Here is a 17,086-nt window from a genome sequence, read left to right as displayed (position 1 = left end):
ACTCACACTGTTGTATTTTTATACATTTAAGTATACTTTTAACACCTATGTCTACATGTTTACATTAATAAATGCCTGATCTGAATAAAAATGCTTCATATAAACTCTTTATTTGGAATAAAATACTCAGATTCAGCTCATTTGGAAAGAAATTTCATTCTGATCGAGAGGGGTTGGTTTGTCGACAGTAAGCATCCAGTCCTGAAAAATGAAGCCAATGCAGAAGTGCAAAAAACTGCAATACCATGAATGTCCACTTGAGGCTTGCTGCAACACCAGAAGTCACATGCATGACACGTTAAAAAGCCGTTATTTTACACTAGAAATAAACTGGTTTACAGCCTGGTTCAAAAAACCAAACTTGTCTCATTAGCTAATGTCTTCATGTACGCTCCCTGTAAAGGTGGGGTTTTTTTTTTTTTGTACCACAATTGTTTTGATTATATCTGGAAAACAAACCTCACTGTGCACTGACTGATGCATCTCATTTGATTGACAGCTTGACAGGCAGACACTACCGATCTGTCAACCAGCACCCTGATGTAACTACATAACTGGTAATGAGTATGAATACCGCCTAACGACTGTGCTCCAAGTCACGCTTCAAAACCCAATCACAAGTCCGTCCTCTGCTCATTCTCTCGTCCATCTGTCTATCGCCTCCTTTCTCTCCTCCTGAAAGAGAGCCCCCTGGATGCCGGGAGCTCTTTGAAGTTTCTTGTTTCGAAGCGCGTTTTGATTAGGATTGTTTTGAGTTTGAAATCGTTTCTGTATTAGACGCATGTTTGCCTTTCTTGAATTAGTTTTTGATTCTTGGAGAGTATTTTGTCAGTTGCAACGTGTTTCTCGTTTTGAGGTTAGTTCAGACTTTTTACTGCTATTCTAAAGTTGAAGAGTTCCTCTTATTGGAGCTTTTTTGTTTCATTTAGAATGCACCTAGCTTTCGCAGGCTGTTTGCCCTTTCCAGCCACCGTATATTTCTCCACTGGGGCTAAATCTGTCAAAATACAATGCCTCTGTATCAATTTTGTCCATCAGCTGTAGAGAGCAGGGACCCCAGGTTGGGCAGGGGGCAAAGAACACACTACCATGATCTGGTAACAGATTCAGGCAAGAGAATAAATGTTTAGAATATAAATTAAGACTCAAATGTGAGGACTTTTTATGGACTACAACTAGACTAAAATGTTTTTGAGTTTTTGTCGACTAAAACTAGACTAAACCTGCAGTAAAAAGGTTATAAATGACTAAAATGTGGCTAAAACTAAAAGGCATTTAATCTAAAAGTTAGGACTGAGACTAAAATTAAAAATAGCTGTCAAAGTTAACACTGGTATCACTACAGTGTGTCATTTTGTAAAACACAATTTTATGTTTCTGTGAAGTCAGATAGCTGTTTTTTTGTCATTATATCAGCAAAAATGAACCCACATGTTGCATCATAAACCTCATAAACCAGGAGGAGGGGGAGGATATATTTTTCTCTGCACTGGTCTGAATCTACCACTGTCAATTTAGTCTGTTGCTACCACTTCCTTCTGATATAAATGTTAATAAAAAATTTCTCGCCCCGTGTCTGACTATCTTCCGGATTCACTCAGCTCTGAACTCTATCAGTGTTAAACAGGAACAGTTTTTTGCAAGTCATGACTTATTTTAAGCAGCAGGGCACAGGGTTAAACCAACTGGATGAGGGATGAGTATTATCTTTGGGAGGTACAAATTTATGTACATGTTACATTTCTCTTTTAATCTTTTCAAAAAGAGCAATGTTTTATTGTGTGTTGATGTGTATGACCTTATGTGTGTTGGACCCCAGGAAGAATAGCCAATGCTTCTGCTAGTGCTAATGGGGATCCTCATAAAGAAAGAAAGAAAGAAAGAGATACGCTCCACTGTGATAGATTTGCTAATTAAAAAAAGCTTTAAAAACATGAGTACAGTGTGTCAAAAAACTTACGTTTACCCCAATCTTGTTTTAAGTTCGGGTTTTCTTTAAATCTACTAAACTGGATGAGCAAGCAGTCCCATCTTTGTCTTCTTATATACTTGTTTTAGACACATACCCCTTTCAAGATCACTTAAAAAACGCCAAACTATTCCTTTAAACCAAATTCTCATGACAAGACTGGCTAAACATCTAACTTTGATATATTTGAGCAAATAAGAAAGGCCTGAATTATAATGAGTAAAGAAAGAGCTTCCAAAAGAGCAAACATAATATACTTGTGAAGTATCTTGATATAAGATGTTATATCTCACTTCATGTGACTTTGTCTGTGTAACCTTCTAATGATGAATAAAACCAGACACAGGGATAGATATGTTATGAAGTAGATGTATAATATATTATGTTTAACAATTCAACTGACTGCATTTTTAAATATCACTATATGAAAAAAATCAACAAAGAGGCAGCAATAAAAACAGCTTCTGCATGGTGTAAATTTATTTTCTTTGATGACACACTGAGACAGAATCATCATTACTGGCAGCTGTAAAGCAGGTTGATCCTCATGATGTCCCAGTAGGACATGCCCTGCCTCTGTCCGATCTGGACGTTGGGGTCTGGGATGGGGGTGATGGAGTCCTTGCCATACTGGATGGAGAAGGCTGTTCTTCCATAGTGCATGATGGAGGAGTAGTCGTAGGGAGTGTTCAGGTTGTTGGTGGACTGCCTGTAGAAGTTGTAGGCCATCTGTGGGTTGATGTTCTCCCAGTTGATCCTGACGTAGTAGTCGCGGTCGCTCCTGGTCTGTTCGTGCTGGAAGCCCAGAGCGTGGTTGATCTCGTGCTGGATGATGCCGTGGTAGAGGCAGCCCTGCCTGTTGAGAGAGAGCACCTGTCTGCCTCCCTCTCTGCCCAGAGAGGAGAAACATCCCGCTTTGTTCTCGATGCTGATGTAGTCGTACTCGTTCTGACGGGGGACGAAGCGGATGCAGGTCCTGCTGTGGTACACCTGCATGGCGTACTCGATCTTCTTCCTCTCCCAGCTGTTGAACTGGCTGCTCACGGAGAAGGGGATCACCACCAGGCCGTTGGAGGATTTCCTCCACAGGCAGTTCTGGGACCAGCACATCATGGCGTTTCTGGTTCTGGGAGCCAACAGGTCTCCTTCCAGCAGGATCTCATCTGTGCCATTGTTGGAGGTCAAGATCCTGGTGGTGATGTCCATGCTGTCTGGGACTTCTTCTTCTCCCTCTGTGCTTCCTTCCTCCTGGAGAGGAAGAGCCTGAGAGAGGCCAAGCAGGAGCAGCAGGAGCAGGCCGGCAGAGGGAGTCATCTTCAGGGTGGCTGTGGAGCTGCTGTGGAGAGACTCCTTGAAGCTTGATGTTTGACTCAGCTCAGTCCTCACTCTTTATACTCTCCTCTACAGGTGTGTCTGCAGGAGGATTATGGGTTGGGGTCCTCTTTGTTCATCCTGAATAAACCTGTGAGGGGAGGACTCCACAGACAAACCTTCTGTGTAAACATGCTTTGTTTTATCAGGTCAGTAGAAGGAGAAACATAGCTTTACTGGGGATTTACCATGACAATCTTAACCCTTTTTTAGATGCTAGACAACATGACAGTGTATCTTTGTTATAACCTAAAACAAAGTCATGCATATAAACAGTAAGAAACTGGTTGATTACCCCAAATGAAATACTCAACCTTGATCAAATAGCTTGAGTAACACGCCTGATTTAGAATGTAAGAAGAAAGCAGTAGCTTTAGCTTAGGTAATCTATCTTCATGCTTGACTGAGGTGTACTCAGCTAGCTTAAGGGTGGTTAAAAATGCAACACCGCCACACAGTCACTCTATTACACACATCAGCAGCGCAGCTTATTGTAGTGCAGCAGCTGTTCTACATGAACACATTCAAGACTAAGTGCTGCAGTATCAGTGAGGACAAATGCTCTGGGACCATTACAACCTACAACATATTTATTTCATGATTTTCAATGTGCACTTTAAGCATCAAGCTGCTATATTTTGACACCAAAGGTGGTTTAATTCACTGTCTGGAGGGAATACACGATAAAGGGGTGGCATGCAACTTGTTTAAGGGCATATTCCTACAACTTACTTGAAAGATGCAGTGGGGATTGAAATTAGGATTCTCATGAAAAACACATGCTCTCTGACATATATCAACCTTCATGATGCTAATGTTGAGTCTGGACATTGTGCCCATGAAACACTTGCAATTTTTAAAGATGATCAAAGATTAAAGAACTGGTACTTCTGTTGAGCTCGGAGTCTCTAGTCTAGTCCGACTGGGATGTGTTCAAAAAGTCCTGGAGGGACGTATGTACTCGCGGATGTCATCTGCTCTTATGTTACGTTCTGTAAAAGTACAATGTCTGTAAAAACTAGTCACCCCCTTTGATGTTTTACCCTTTTATTGATTTAAAAAGTTAATCATGGTCAACAGAATTGGATCTTTTGCAGAAAAATATCTTTTATGCCACAGTGAAAACAGATTTCTTCAAAACAATGCCAATTAAACCAAAAGATGATACGTACATCTCCCCTGACCTAATTCAACAGAGGTCCAGTGCTAGTGGTGCTAGTAGTCTCACAATTAGTGAAATGAGGATCACCTCAGTGCAGTGAATGACACCTGTGTCTGGAAGCTCTAGTCACTGGTTAATCAGTATTCCTGGCTACATTTACACCATGAAGACAACAGAACACTCCAAGCAACTCAGAGAAAATGTGATTGAAAAGTATAAGCCAGGTGACAGACGCAAAGTTAGATACAAAGGAGTTCAGTTAAATCCATGTGTAAATCTGCCTAGATCAGGCCATCCTCACAAACTGAGTGCACATCAGCACAAACACATCATCCCCACTGTGAAGCACGGTGGTGGCAGCATCATGCTGTGGGGATGCTCTTTGGCAGTCGGCCCTGTTAGGCTTGTAAAAGTAGAAGGTAAAATGAATTCTTCAAAATATAGGAAAATCCTGGAGGACAATCTTATTCAGTCTGGAAGTGAACGACTGCTTGGGAGAAGATTTATTCTCCACTCAGACAATGACCCAAAGCATACAGAGAAAGCTACACAGAAATGGTTTAAGGACAACAAGGTGAATGTTCTGGGGTGGCGGAGTCAAAGCTCAGACCTAAATCTAATTGAGGATTTGTGGCTGGACTTGAAAAGGGGCTTTCACACCTGATCCCTGTGGAACCTGACAGCCTGAAGCTTCAGCAATTTTTCAAAGAAGAATGGAGGAAAATCACAGTGTCCAGATGTACAAGCCTGATTGAGACCTATCCACATTGACTCAGAGTTGTAATTGCAGTCAAGTGTGCATCTACTAAATACCAGAAGTGATTTTTATGGTCACTTATTTTATATTAAATATTCCAATTTTAATTGACATGACTTTATAGAAACCTTTTTGTTTGGGATGCATTTTTACTTTCTAAAACGTATTTGGGATAAGAAGTACCTGACAACTTTAAAAGTTCAGTCTTGTCCTTGAGAGGAATTAGTTTTTACCAAAACTGATACCTGCAAATCTCCTAAAGGTCCTATTTCTGCAGAAAATACCGGTTTTAGAGAATCTGTTTTGGCCATGTGCTCTCCAGCTGATCCGTTGTTGGGATCTTCGGTTAGTAAGAAATGGTGTCAGTTTTTAAGAGAGGTATGGTGGAGTCTTTTTTACTGTCATTTTGATGATGGACCACAAGGATAAACAAAATTTCCACGAAAAGCTCTAAAATTTCTCTAAAATTTTCCTTTCCTAAAAATTAACAAGTATTCCCTAAAATTAAAAATTCAAAAACAAATAACTTGAAATTTATGTAAAAAATTGTTTACCATATTTTTTAAGTAGCCCATAAAAGGAACACCAGAATTTCTTCAAATATTCCCCAAATGTTTAATTTAAATTGTTTAATTTTCATAAAGCCTAACCATTCTAGTTACAAGCCCCCCCAAAATATTATGTAAATTAATCAAATTTCAAAGCAAATTCCCCCTAAAATTTCTGTTCAAATTCTGAAGAATTTATCAAAACACTCTCAAAAAATTAAAGGAAAATGACAGAAAATTACCCGAAATAAGAAATTATTGAAGTTTACATGAAAAAAAAACATTCTTGAAGCAATTTCCCACAGAAAATTCAAATCAAATTCGCCAAAACTGCAAATACATTTCCCACATTTCAATGAAAATGCCTGAAATTTTTCAAATTACCCCACACATACAAAAAGAATAAGGTAAGATATTCCTTTATTAGTCCAACAAGGGGAAATTCCAAACACTCACAAAATGAAATAGAGACAAAAAAGACACAAGAAACAGAAATAAAAGAGGGAAAACTCCTTAGAGTCTGCAGAGCTGCTGTAAAATACTGCCCAGATTCACATGAAAGCCTATACAGCCTAATACAGCCTCCTGTGGTCTCTGAACAACACGTCTGTGTTGTGCTTTGGTCATAATGTAATAAAGATCAAGCTTTGGCCCTGACAGCCCTTCTCAGACCAGTCTGTTTAGGTGTCTGTCTCTTTCTGTGTGAATGAGCTCCTTCCTCACCCCGCTCTCAAAATACTTATCATGCTTAAAATGTGTGAAGTATATAAAACCCCCATAGTTAAATGTTTATTCTGAAATAAAGAGAGCCAAGTGTTGGTCTGGTTAGTTTCAGGGATCAGGATGATGGATTTAATCCACTCTGACGTTTGTCATGCAGAAAAATGAAAATGGCAGCAGAGCGGCAGGACAAAGTGCCACAGGGACAGTAATAAAAAAACACAGGGCAGCTATCCTCCATCATAACCGTGAAATAAGAGAACACTGAGTGCCAGGGTCACTTACCACTCACCGTACAGCTTTTGGCTTACAATATTTGTCGGAGCGCTCCGATGCTCTATCAGGACCTTTTCAATAGCATCTGAAGCAGCACAATCTATCAGGCAAACTGTGGACTCAGCAGGAGGAGTGTCCATTTGTCATGGAGTCACTCAGAGTACCTCGGGTGATTTAAGATCAACCACAGTGGCTGCTGATGCAGAGCAAGCAAACTGAAGACATCATTTTAGGATGCCTTTTAATCACAAGGCCCACAGAAAGAAGGCTTTCATTTATGAATACTGCAACGGACAGATAAATCAGCAGGACATGGATGCAAATGATGTCACAATTCATATTTAATGCTCAGAACTCTGATGTCCTTTGTAGGTTTGGATTTATTTGTCTTAGGGTGTGAATTTGATAATAAGTACACATTTCTATCAGAGGTATGGTCAAAGGAAAAAGAAAAATACACTAAGCCTTTAAAAGAAAGTAGAAAAACTGATTCTACAGATCATTTCACCACTTAATCAGGTTTTTTTTTTATTCTTTATGCAATAATTGATAAACAAAAATTGTACTTAAAGGGGACATATTATGCAAAAATCACTTTTCAGGCTTTTCTAACAAAAATATGTGCCCTGTCCACAATCCCCCCAAATACCAGAAAAATCCATTCCCTTTCTCCCTCTTTCTCCACCTTTCAGAAAATGTGTGCTGAAACAATCTGTCCTCAGATTTTACCCTCATGAGCATAAAACCATTCAAAAAAGACTGAAAACGCCGCAGTTGAATACCAGGCATGTAAGTGGCGCTGTAACGCTGCCATGGAAATGCACCCGAAGAAGACTGTAAAGCAAGCACACCCAAAACTTTTCTCTAACCCAAAACTTTCTCCTGGCTGTCCTTTTGGTTGCTCTCCACAATGGATCTAATAACATGTGGAGTTTGCTGTTCTCTATGGCTGTCTGTTACTCATGGTGGTAGAGGAGCAGAAGACACGAACACAATCATGTAATCTTCCATTACTGTTGTTGTTGGCTGGGCTCGTGCATGCAGGTCAACTGGGCTATGACGTAATCATTTCAGGAAAGATGTGCTTCGTTGTACAGACGACACGGTTGTTGTATATAGATTTGTTCAAAGTTTAAAAAGTAGTGTTTTCGGGCTCCCAAAATGTTGTTCCCATGTGGATGAAATGGCGTTACAATGAAACACTTTTGCTGATACTTCTAAACTTGTGTGTACGGCCCCTAAGTCTGGAGATTGACGTGACCACTTACATTTAATCAGTTTTCACCATGTTTTTTCCTCTTTTAATATCTTTTTGCTACTTTATTTCAATTTCCCAACTTTTTTTTTTGCCACTTTAAGCCTTTAAGAACCTTTTCTGTTTCTTCTACTTTATTTCCTGCATCCTGATGTCTGACATTAGATCCAAATGGTTTGGTCCAATGTGGACATCTACATTGTTATCATATCCTAAAAGAATAAATTCTATCTTAAGAAAAGGTGTTTTTATCTTGAAAAAGGCTATATTGTACTACAGCATTAATAAAGAACATTCATCATTGCGTTGCTTTGATAAGAGTGATTGTTTTTCAGGTTAAAAATAAAACATGGTTACCACAGATTAACTTTACACTCTAACAGATTGCTGTAAATTTACGGGGAAATTTCAACGGTAAGATCCTGTTATGTTTAAATACAGGACAACCCTGTAAAGTGACGGTTTAGAACAGTATTTTACTGTATTACTGCTTCAAGGAAAGAAATCAGTAATTTCTTGTATTTTTACATTGCATTTTTGTTGAACAAGAAGGTGAGAGCACATGCTTGGAAGGAGAGTGAAGTTAGAAATCACTTTGTTATCCAACTCCATCCAAACAATAAACAGGCTAATGCCTTACTGCTTTGCCAGGTAGAATAGGCAAAAACCATCACTTACTAAGTTTGAGGTCATTTGTAAAATTAGCATTAGCAAGAGTTTGACATGACGCACAAACACTGCAGGCACACAGAGTGAGTAAATTCTTTGCCAGCTAACATTTGCTTGATCTTAACAGTTGCTAAAAACTGAATTCAGATAATTCATTTATTGTATTATTACCTCTGCCAAGGAGGTTATGTGATCAGTAGGGTCAGTTTGTTAGTTAGTTTGTTTGTTTGTTAGTAACATAACTCAAAAAGTTGTGGACGGATTTTGATGAAATTTTCAGGAAATGTCAGAAATGGCATAAGGAAGAACTGATTCGATTTTAGGAGTGATACGGATCACCATCTGGATCCTGGAATTTTTTAAACGATTCTTTACTATTGGGAGATAGGGCTAATGGCAGAGGTCTGTGATCTCTGAGTTCGTTTTTAGTTTGTTAATTTTGCTAGAAAGAAATGAATTCACAGCAAGTTATCGACTGTAGTTTTTTGTTACAATTCACAGTAAAAATCTGTAAATATACTGTGGTGATTCAGGAAGCAGTCGCCTGGAGCAGGGACTTCTGGGTATTATGTTGTGCAAGGGAATTCACTCTTCTGGTGTTCTTAAATGTTCATGTTTCATTGTGGGGTTGTAATCGTGCATGTTTTGTTTGTTGCTTCATGTTTTTTGGGGGTGTTCTTTTGAAATGTCACACCATGAGTGAGGGGGTTAATGGTGCAGACTACGCTGCCTGTCTGTGTTGAAAATACATGATAGCTGCTCATGCTCATTGCACAAGGGCTTGTCAAACTCATTCAGCTAGTCTATAAGCCATTTCTTACCACAGCTTGCCACAATACATCTAATGAAAAAGTGTAAATAAATGGTTAAAAACTGCTAATCTTTTCAACAGTATTTTCCCGTTAAGGTTTAAAATAACAGCTTTTTGCTGTATGTATAAAAAAAACAGTAACTAACGGTAAATTTCAGCTACAGCAACATACTGTTAATTTTACAGTAACTCCTTGGCAACCCTACTGCCAGTTGTTCACTGTTTTTTAACGGGGGAATTTCTAAGAGTGTAGAATGGACCAAAATTTTCCTGACCTCAATGAGCACCCCACTTGTCAGGACCCCAGAAACCTCTCCCTTTTATCCCCCTTATGGACCGCCTTGCTCAGAGAACTCTTTTCACCCAATCAGATTAATTTGGCAGTGAATTTAAGATACTTGTATTCTGATTAATTTAGCACTTTTATCAGAATACTTGCAATTAGATTATTTTTGGCAACAGTAGATAATACAATTTTTAACACGTGAAAAATCTCAATGATGAAGTAATAGTTTTGTCAACTTTTTGCAGCTTTACTGTGTTTCATATCTCACCCAAATCAAACATGTTGTTCTGCATCAAATAAGTTAACACTGCATACTGTTGTCTAAGAAAGTGAAAATAAACCACATCCTGAGTATTTCAGCCTCCTCTAGCTAACAAAAGACAGCTCTTTGGTGTAAATGTTTTGAAGCACTTCAAAGGATGTTAAAGACACAGCTGTGGTCTAGTTTGTATTATATTTATTGATAATAATTTTGGCAGGAAGGTCACATATTCTGTTTTCTGAACTTTAAAAACAGTGAAATTGAAGTGAATTGAAAGTTGCAAGTATTCTGATAAAAGTGCTAAATTAACCAGAGTACAAGTTATCTAAATCCAAAGCCAAATTAATCTGATGGATGAAAAAGAGTAGAAAGAAGGACCATAAGGGGGATAAAAGGGAGAGATTTCTGGGGTCCTGACAAGTGGGGCGCTCATTGAGGTCAGGAAAATTATGGTTCATTCTAAAGTTAATATGTGATAACCATGTTTTATTTTTAACCTGAAAAACAATCACTCTTATTAAAGCAACGCAATGATGAATGTTCTTTATTAATGCTGTAGTATAATATAGCCTTTTTCAAGATAAAAACACCTTTTCTTAAGATAGAATTTATTCTTTTAGGTAATGATAACAATGTGGATGGGCACATTGGAATGACCATTTGGAATTAATGTCAGACATAAAGTAATAGAAATAAAGTAGAAGAAACAGAAAACTGGTGGAAAAATAATTCAGCAAGTTTAAAGTGGCAGGAATGGGTTAAAAGTTTTTTCTTTAAATCTACTAAACTGGATGAGCAAGCAGTCCCATCTTTGTCTTCTTATATACTTGTTTTAGACACATACCCCTTTCAAGATCACTTAAAAAACGCCAAACTATTCCTTTAAACCAAATTCTCATGACAAGACTGGCTAAACATCTAACTTTGATATATTTGAGCAAATAAGAAAGGCCTGAATTATAATGAGTAAAGAAAGAGCTTCCAAAAGAGCAAACATAATATACTTGTGAAGTATCTTGATATAAGATGTTATATCTCACTTCATGTGACTTTGTCTGTGTAACCTTCTAATGATGAATAAAACCAGACACAGGGATAGATATGTTATGAAGTAGATGTATAATATATTATGTTTAACAATTCAACTGACTGCATTTTTAAATATCACTATATGAAAAAAATCAACAAAGAGGCAGCAATAAAAACAGCTTCTGCATGGTGTAAATTTATTTTCTTTGATGACACACTGAGACAGAATCATCATTACTGGCAGCTGTAAAGCAGGTTGATCCTCATGATGTCCCAGTAGGACATGCCCTGCCTCTGTCCGATCTGGACGTTGGGGTCTGGGATGGGGGTGATGGAGTCCTTGCCATACTGGATGGAGAAGGCTGTTCTTCCATAGTGCATGATGGAGGAGTAGTCGTAGGGAGTGTTCAGGTTGTTGGTGGACTGCCTGTAGAAGTTGTAGGCCATCTGTGGGTTGATGTTCTCCCAGTTGATCCTGACGTAGTAGTCGCGGTCGCTCCTGGTCTGTTCGTGCTGGAAGCCCAGAGCGTGGTTGATCTCGTGCTGGATGATGCCGTGGTAGAGGCAGCCCTGCCTGTTGAGAGAGAGCACCTGTCTGCCTCCCTCTCTGCCCAGAGAGGAGAAACATCCCGCTTTGTTCTCGATGCTGATGTAGTCGTTTTCATTCTGACGGGGGACGAAGCGGATGCAGGTCCTGCTGTGGTACACCTGCATGGCGTACTCGATCTTCTTCCTCTCCCAGCTGTTGAACTGGCTGCTCACGGTGAAGGGGATCACCACCAGGCCGTTGGAGGATTTCCTCCACAGGCAGTTCTGGGACCAGCACATCATGGCGTTTCTGGTTCTGGGAGCCAGCAGGTCTCCTTCCAGCAGGATCTCATCTGTGCCGTTGTTGGAGGTCAGGATTCTGGTGGTGATGTCCACGCTGTCTGGGACTTCCTCTTCTCCCTCTGTGCTTCCTTCCTCCTGGAGAGGAAGAGCCTGAGAGAGGCCGAGCAGGAGCAGCAGGAGCAGGCCGGCAGAGGGAGTCATCTTCAGGGTGGCTGTGGAGCTTCTGTGGAGAGACTCCTTGAAGATTGATGTTTGACTCAGCTCAGTCCACACTCTTTATACTCTCCTCTACAGGTGTGTCTGCAGGAGGATTATGGGTTGGGGTCCTCTTTATTCATCCTGAATAAACCTGTGAGGGGAGGACTCCACAGACAAACCTTCTGTGTAAACATGGTTTGTTGTTTCAGGTCAGTAGAAGAAGAATCACAGCTTTATCAACCTTTATCGACTGTTTACTGGGTTGGATTTGTCAATGTAGACACTTCATATGGTCCCATGTAATAAGTCATCTCTTAGGGTATTTTGACCATCCATGGCTCACCTTTGAGTAGAGTTATGTTTACAGTGCATTTTGAAAGTATTTCCACCCCTCATACTTTTTTAAATCTTTCTTCTATTGCAGCCTGATGTTAGAGTCAAAAAATTCCCCTTTTCATTATCTACACTTGACACCCCATCATGGCAAAGTGAAAACAAAATTTAAATTTTTTTTGAAAATGTATGGAAAAGAAAACACTGAAATATCACATTGACATACGTATTCAGACCTTCTGCACAAACACATGAAATTGAGCTCTGGTAAATTAATCAGGTAAACTATTCAAAGGACAGGATTTGGAAAGGCACACACCTCTCTCTATAGAAGGCCTCAGAGCTGACAATGCATAACAGGGAAAAAACAAGCCATGAGGTCAAAGGAACAGCCTGCAGAGCTCAGAGACTGGATTGTTGACAGGCACAGATCTGGGGAAGGCTACAAAAACATCTGCTGCACTGAAGGTTCCCAGGAGCACAGTGGCTTCCATAATTGTCAAATGGAAGAAGTTTGGTGAGACCAGGACTCCTACCAGAGCTGGATGCCTGGCCAAGCTTAGTAATCGGGGTAGAAGGGTCAAAACATGAAAGCCCCCTGGCTTTCCTGAGAAATATTTTGCAAACTCCAACAGAGCCTTTATGGGGTACTGAGTGCAGATTAACAAGCATAAAAATGAGTTTAATGACTTTAGCATCAGGCTGCAGCATAAAACTGAAAAAATTGAAGGGAGTCTGAATACTCTCTGAATGCACAGTAGTTGGACCTCAAACAAAGGACTGAGATGGCTTGTTTTATATTTCGTGGGTTGGTAGATAAGCAAGATATGCAAACATATATGTGCCAAATACTGAAAAGCCCCATTTAGGATTAAATGTTTTAATTTTTTTTGAATATTTTAGATACAACTAAAAGGAGGGGCAAGGAGTACTCAATGTAGAGCTGTCAAAATGTTTCATAAATTTCAATCAATTAATCACAGGAATGTGAAATGCGATTAAAAATCTATGCTGATGTATCACACTCTGATTCTATCACACAACTGACTAAAGTAGCTTTGTAACCTTGATGGAACACGTAAAAAAATCTAAGTGCTCTTAATTTGTATAACTTTAATGATATAATCCACATTCTTCAGATTAACACCATCCTACATTGACTGGTAAGTGGACAAACTGCCCTTAGTATGAACCTCTAGTAGAAAGTTTTAACGTCATTCAGAAGCATGTCCTTCCTTGTTGTTCTGTTATTATTATTATTTAATTCACCAGTAATGCAATCTTTCTCAAATTATCGACACATGCAATTAATTGCAACTAATTAATTACAAAGTCTGGAAATAATGAGACATTTGTTTTAATCTACTGACAGCACTGATTTAATCCCATCCTTTCTCCATGAATTGTGATTGTCTATTATCCAGATTTCTTGAATCTGAACAATTAATTTCTTTAACTTGTTGAAATATTAATACAATTTATAACCATTTAGCTGTTTCTTGCAGAAAATTAAACAACTCTTTACAAGGTTTACTGTACCTTCTCTCTATTTTCTTCCAAGTCAAACTTATTTGCACCATGGTTTCAGAAACAGAGATAGAGAAGTTTTGCAACACACTCATTTAAAAAAACATTACATTACAGTCAGAATCCAATTCAGTGACCAAATTATTTCTTGAGAGAGAAAACAGATATTAAAAGGCAGTTTCACTGTAAAATTTGCTTCAGTATCATAGGGTCCTGTTCATAGACTGTATAAATATGGACCTCATCACATTGTTTCAGAACAAGTCTTTTGAAGTCGAAGGCGATCGTCATCATATTTGAAATGCCGTCTCAATCTAACTTTCAGTCAGTCTAGTTTAAGGCAAAGAGATGAAGCTAAGGCAGGTCTTCACCCACCTTTCAGTCTGATTAGCAATAAAACCTTGTGACATGTAACTCTTATTTTCCTCAACATTAAAACAGAGTCATTTAAGAATTTATCCTGTATGTGGTGTGTGCCAGTTTAGAAAAGAGGTAGTCAGGCAGCAGGCTGTAAACATGTTTATTACTGATGTTAAAACAAACCTTTTAACATGATTATGTGACTTTTCACAGTTCTTCCAACCAACCTTGAATGGACTCCTGAGGAACTGCTGAAATCTTTCTAGTTAACTTCTACATTGTCTTCATTTTTCAACACCAGAGGTTAATGCTTGGTCTTGCACCTAAACTGAAACAGTAACTTTGAATGCTGAAGTGTGAAACCAAACACTTGGCAGTTGTTGACCACATTTTCTACAGGCTCACTTGCATACAAATTAATGAATTCATGCAGGACACGGTTGTCACTGGCCCAGCTGTGATCAGTTACGGTCAGCTGATTGTAATTATCCTCGCCTAGCTCCCACGGCCCATGGCTCTTTCTCTCAACACAGCGGTGTATTTAAATAATATGACATAGTCTCACTAATTCCTGTTTGCATTAATGCTGATGCACCACGCTGCTGCTGCTAACAATCTTAACCTCCTCCACCCCAGCCTCCTCCTTTATAGCATAAAGCTGTTGCACCCTCATATTCAGATCCATGCTGCTATGGATTCATTGCTTTTGAACTAATTTTATTGCAGTCAAAACACGTTGTCATAAATGTATCACTTCATACAAGATTTTCTAACCAAGCACTTCATGGAAAGTGAAAGCATGCTGCTTGACTAACCCAGGGAGCATCTTTTGAGCAGAGCCTTCTACTGTAAAACTGTTTATCCATTTTACAATAGTAAATGTATGACGAGCATTCATAACTGAAATGTATCAATATGATCAGATATTCAATTTTCAACAGATGTTTAAAAAAAATCCTGGTTTCATCATCTGCTCATAAACGAGCATATAGAGTAATCTGTTTTCAAATTTTACAGTTCTTTTCTGACATTGACCTAGCAGTGCAACACAATCTGTATTTGTCTGCTCTGCAGATTTCCGTAGATTGATTGTTCTGTTATACTGAGGTGTTTGTTTTTTTTGTTTTGGGCTGCTCTGCTGGTTTATATGATTGCTGTCTTATGTCTCAGTCCTGTAAAATCAAAGTGAAACAAACTTCTGCTGCCACTGATTTGAAAAAGTACTCACTCATCATTGAGCAATTCAATGCTAAAACCAGTGATTGTATGCTTAAAAATATGAACCCTGCTACAGCTATGATGTGTTTCATATCTCATCAATCCAAAATTGCCCATATTAATCTCCATCAAAGAACTAACGCTGCATATTGTTGTCTGTATCTATGCTAAGAAAAGTAAAAATAAATCACATCATGAGTATTTCAGCCTCCTCCTCCTAACAAAAGACAAAAAAAAGGTTTTGAAGAACTACAAGGGACAATGAAGACACAGCTATGGTTTAGTTTGTATTATATTTATTGACGATCATTTTGGTATGAAGGTCACATATTCTGTTTTCTGAACTTTAAAAACAGTGAAATAATCTTGTCTGAATTTGGTGCATTTGGCATCAGCATCATTACTGGCAGCTGTAGAGCAGGTTGATCCTCATGATGTCCCAGTAGGACATGCCCTGCCTCTGTCCGATCTGGACGTTGGGGTCTGGGATGGGGGTGATGGAGTCCTTGCCGTACTGGATGGAGAAGGCTGTTCTTCCATAGTGCATGATGGAGGAGTAGTCGTAGGGAGTGTTCAGGTTGTTGGTGGACTGCCTGTAGAAGTTGTAGGCCATCTGTGGGTTGATGTTCTCCCAGTTGATCCTGACGTAGTAGTCGCGGTCGCTCCTGGTCTGTTCGTGCTGGAAGCCCAGAGCGTGGTTGATCTCGTGCTGGATGATGCCGTGGTAGAGGCAGCCCTGCCTGTTGAGAGAGAGCACCTGTCTGCCTCCCTCTCTGCCCAGAGAGGAGAAACATCCCGCTTTGTTCTCGATGCTGATGTAGTCGTACTCGTTCTGACGGGGGACAAAGCGGATGCAGGTCCTACTGTGGTACACCTGCATGGCGTACTCGATCTTCTTCCTCTCCCAGCTGTTGAACTGGCTGCTCACAGTGAAGGGGATCACCACCAGGCCGTTGGAGGATTTCCTCCACAGGCAGTTCTGGGACCAGCACATCATGGCGTTTCTGGTTCTGGGAGCCAGCAGGTCTCCTTCCAGCAGGATCTCATCTGTGCCGTTGTTGGAGGTCAGGATTCGGGTGGTGATGTCCACGCTGTCTGGGACTTCTTCTTCTCCCTCTGTGCTTCCTTCCTCCTGGAGAGGAAGAGCCTGAGAGAGGCCGAGCAGGAGCAGCAGGAGCAGGCCGGCAGAGGGAGTCATCTTCAGGGTGGCTGTGGAGCTGCTGTGGAGAGACTCCTTGAAGCTTGATGTTTGACTCAGCTCAGTCCTCACTCTTTATACTCTCCTCTACAGGTGTGTCTGCAGGAGGATTATGGGTTGGGGTCCTCTTTTTTCATCCTGAATAAACCAGTGAGGGGAGGAAAAACCTTCTGTGTAAACATGGTTTGTTGTTTCAGGTCATTAGAAGAAGAATCACAGCTTTATAGACTGTTTACAGGACTGAATTTGTCAGACACTTTGTATTTTCTCCTTTAATACATCACCCCTGAGATACCTTCAACCATC

General features: G+C 39.7%; 3 protein-coding genes across 3 annotated transcripts; all 3 read right to left on the bottom strand.

Moving 5' to 3' along the window:
- Nucleotides 1-2,485: 2,485 nt before the first annotated feature.
- LOC121509840 (high choriolytic enzyme 1-like) lies at nucleotides 2,486-3,289 on the bottom strand. Its single transcript, XM_041787534.1, has one exon. It carries the CDS (start codon nucleotides 3,281-3,283, stop codon nucleotides 2,486-2,488), a length of 798 nt encoding a protein of 265 aa, XP_041643468.1. The 5' UTR covers nucleotides 3,284-3,289.
- Nucleotides 3,290-11,349: 8,060 nt separating this feature from the next.
- LOC121509763 (high choriolytic enzyme 1-like) lies at nucleotides 11,350-12,147 on the bottom strand. Its single transcript, XM_041787426.1, has one exon. It carries the CDS (start codon nucleotides 12,145-12,147, stop codon nucleotides 11,350-11,352), a length of 798 nt encoding a protein of 265 aa, XP_041643360.1.
- Nucleotides 12,148-15,982: 3,835 nt separating this feature from the next.
- On the bottom strand, nucleotides 15,983-16,780 carry LOC121509811 (high choriolytic enzyme 1-like). Its single transcript, XM_041787481.1, has one exon. It carries the CDS (start codon nucleotides 16,778-16,780, stop codon nucleotides 15,983-15,985), a length of 798 nt encoding a protein of 265 aa, XP_041643415.1.
- Between the last annotated feature and the right edge of the window lie 306 nt (nucleotides 16,781-17,086).

The sequence above is a fragment of the Cheilinus undulatus genome, linkage group 1, assembly GCF_018320785.1.
Source record: "Cheilinus undulatus linkage group 1, ASM1832078v1, whole genome shotgun sequence".
Lineage (NCBI taxonomy): Eukaryota > Metazoa > Chordata > Actinopteri > Labriformes > Labridae > Cheilinus > Cheilinus undulatus.
Note: the sequence above shows the minus strand (reverse complement) of the source record. Positions and strands in the feature narration are given on the sequence as shown.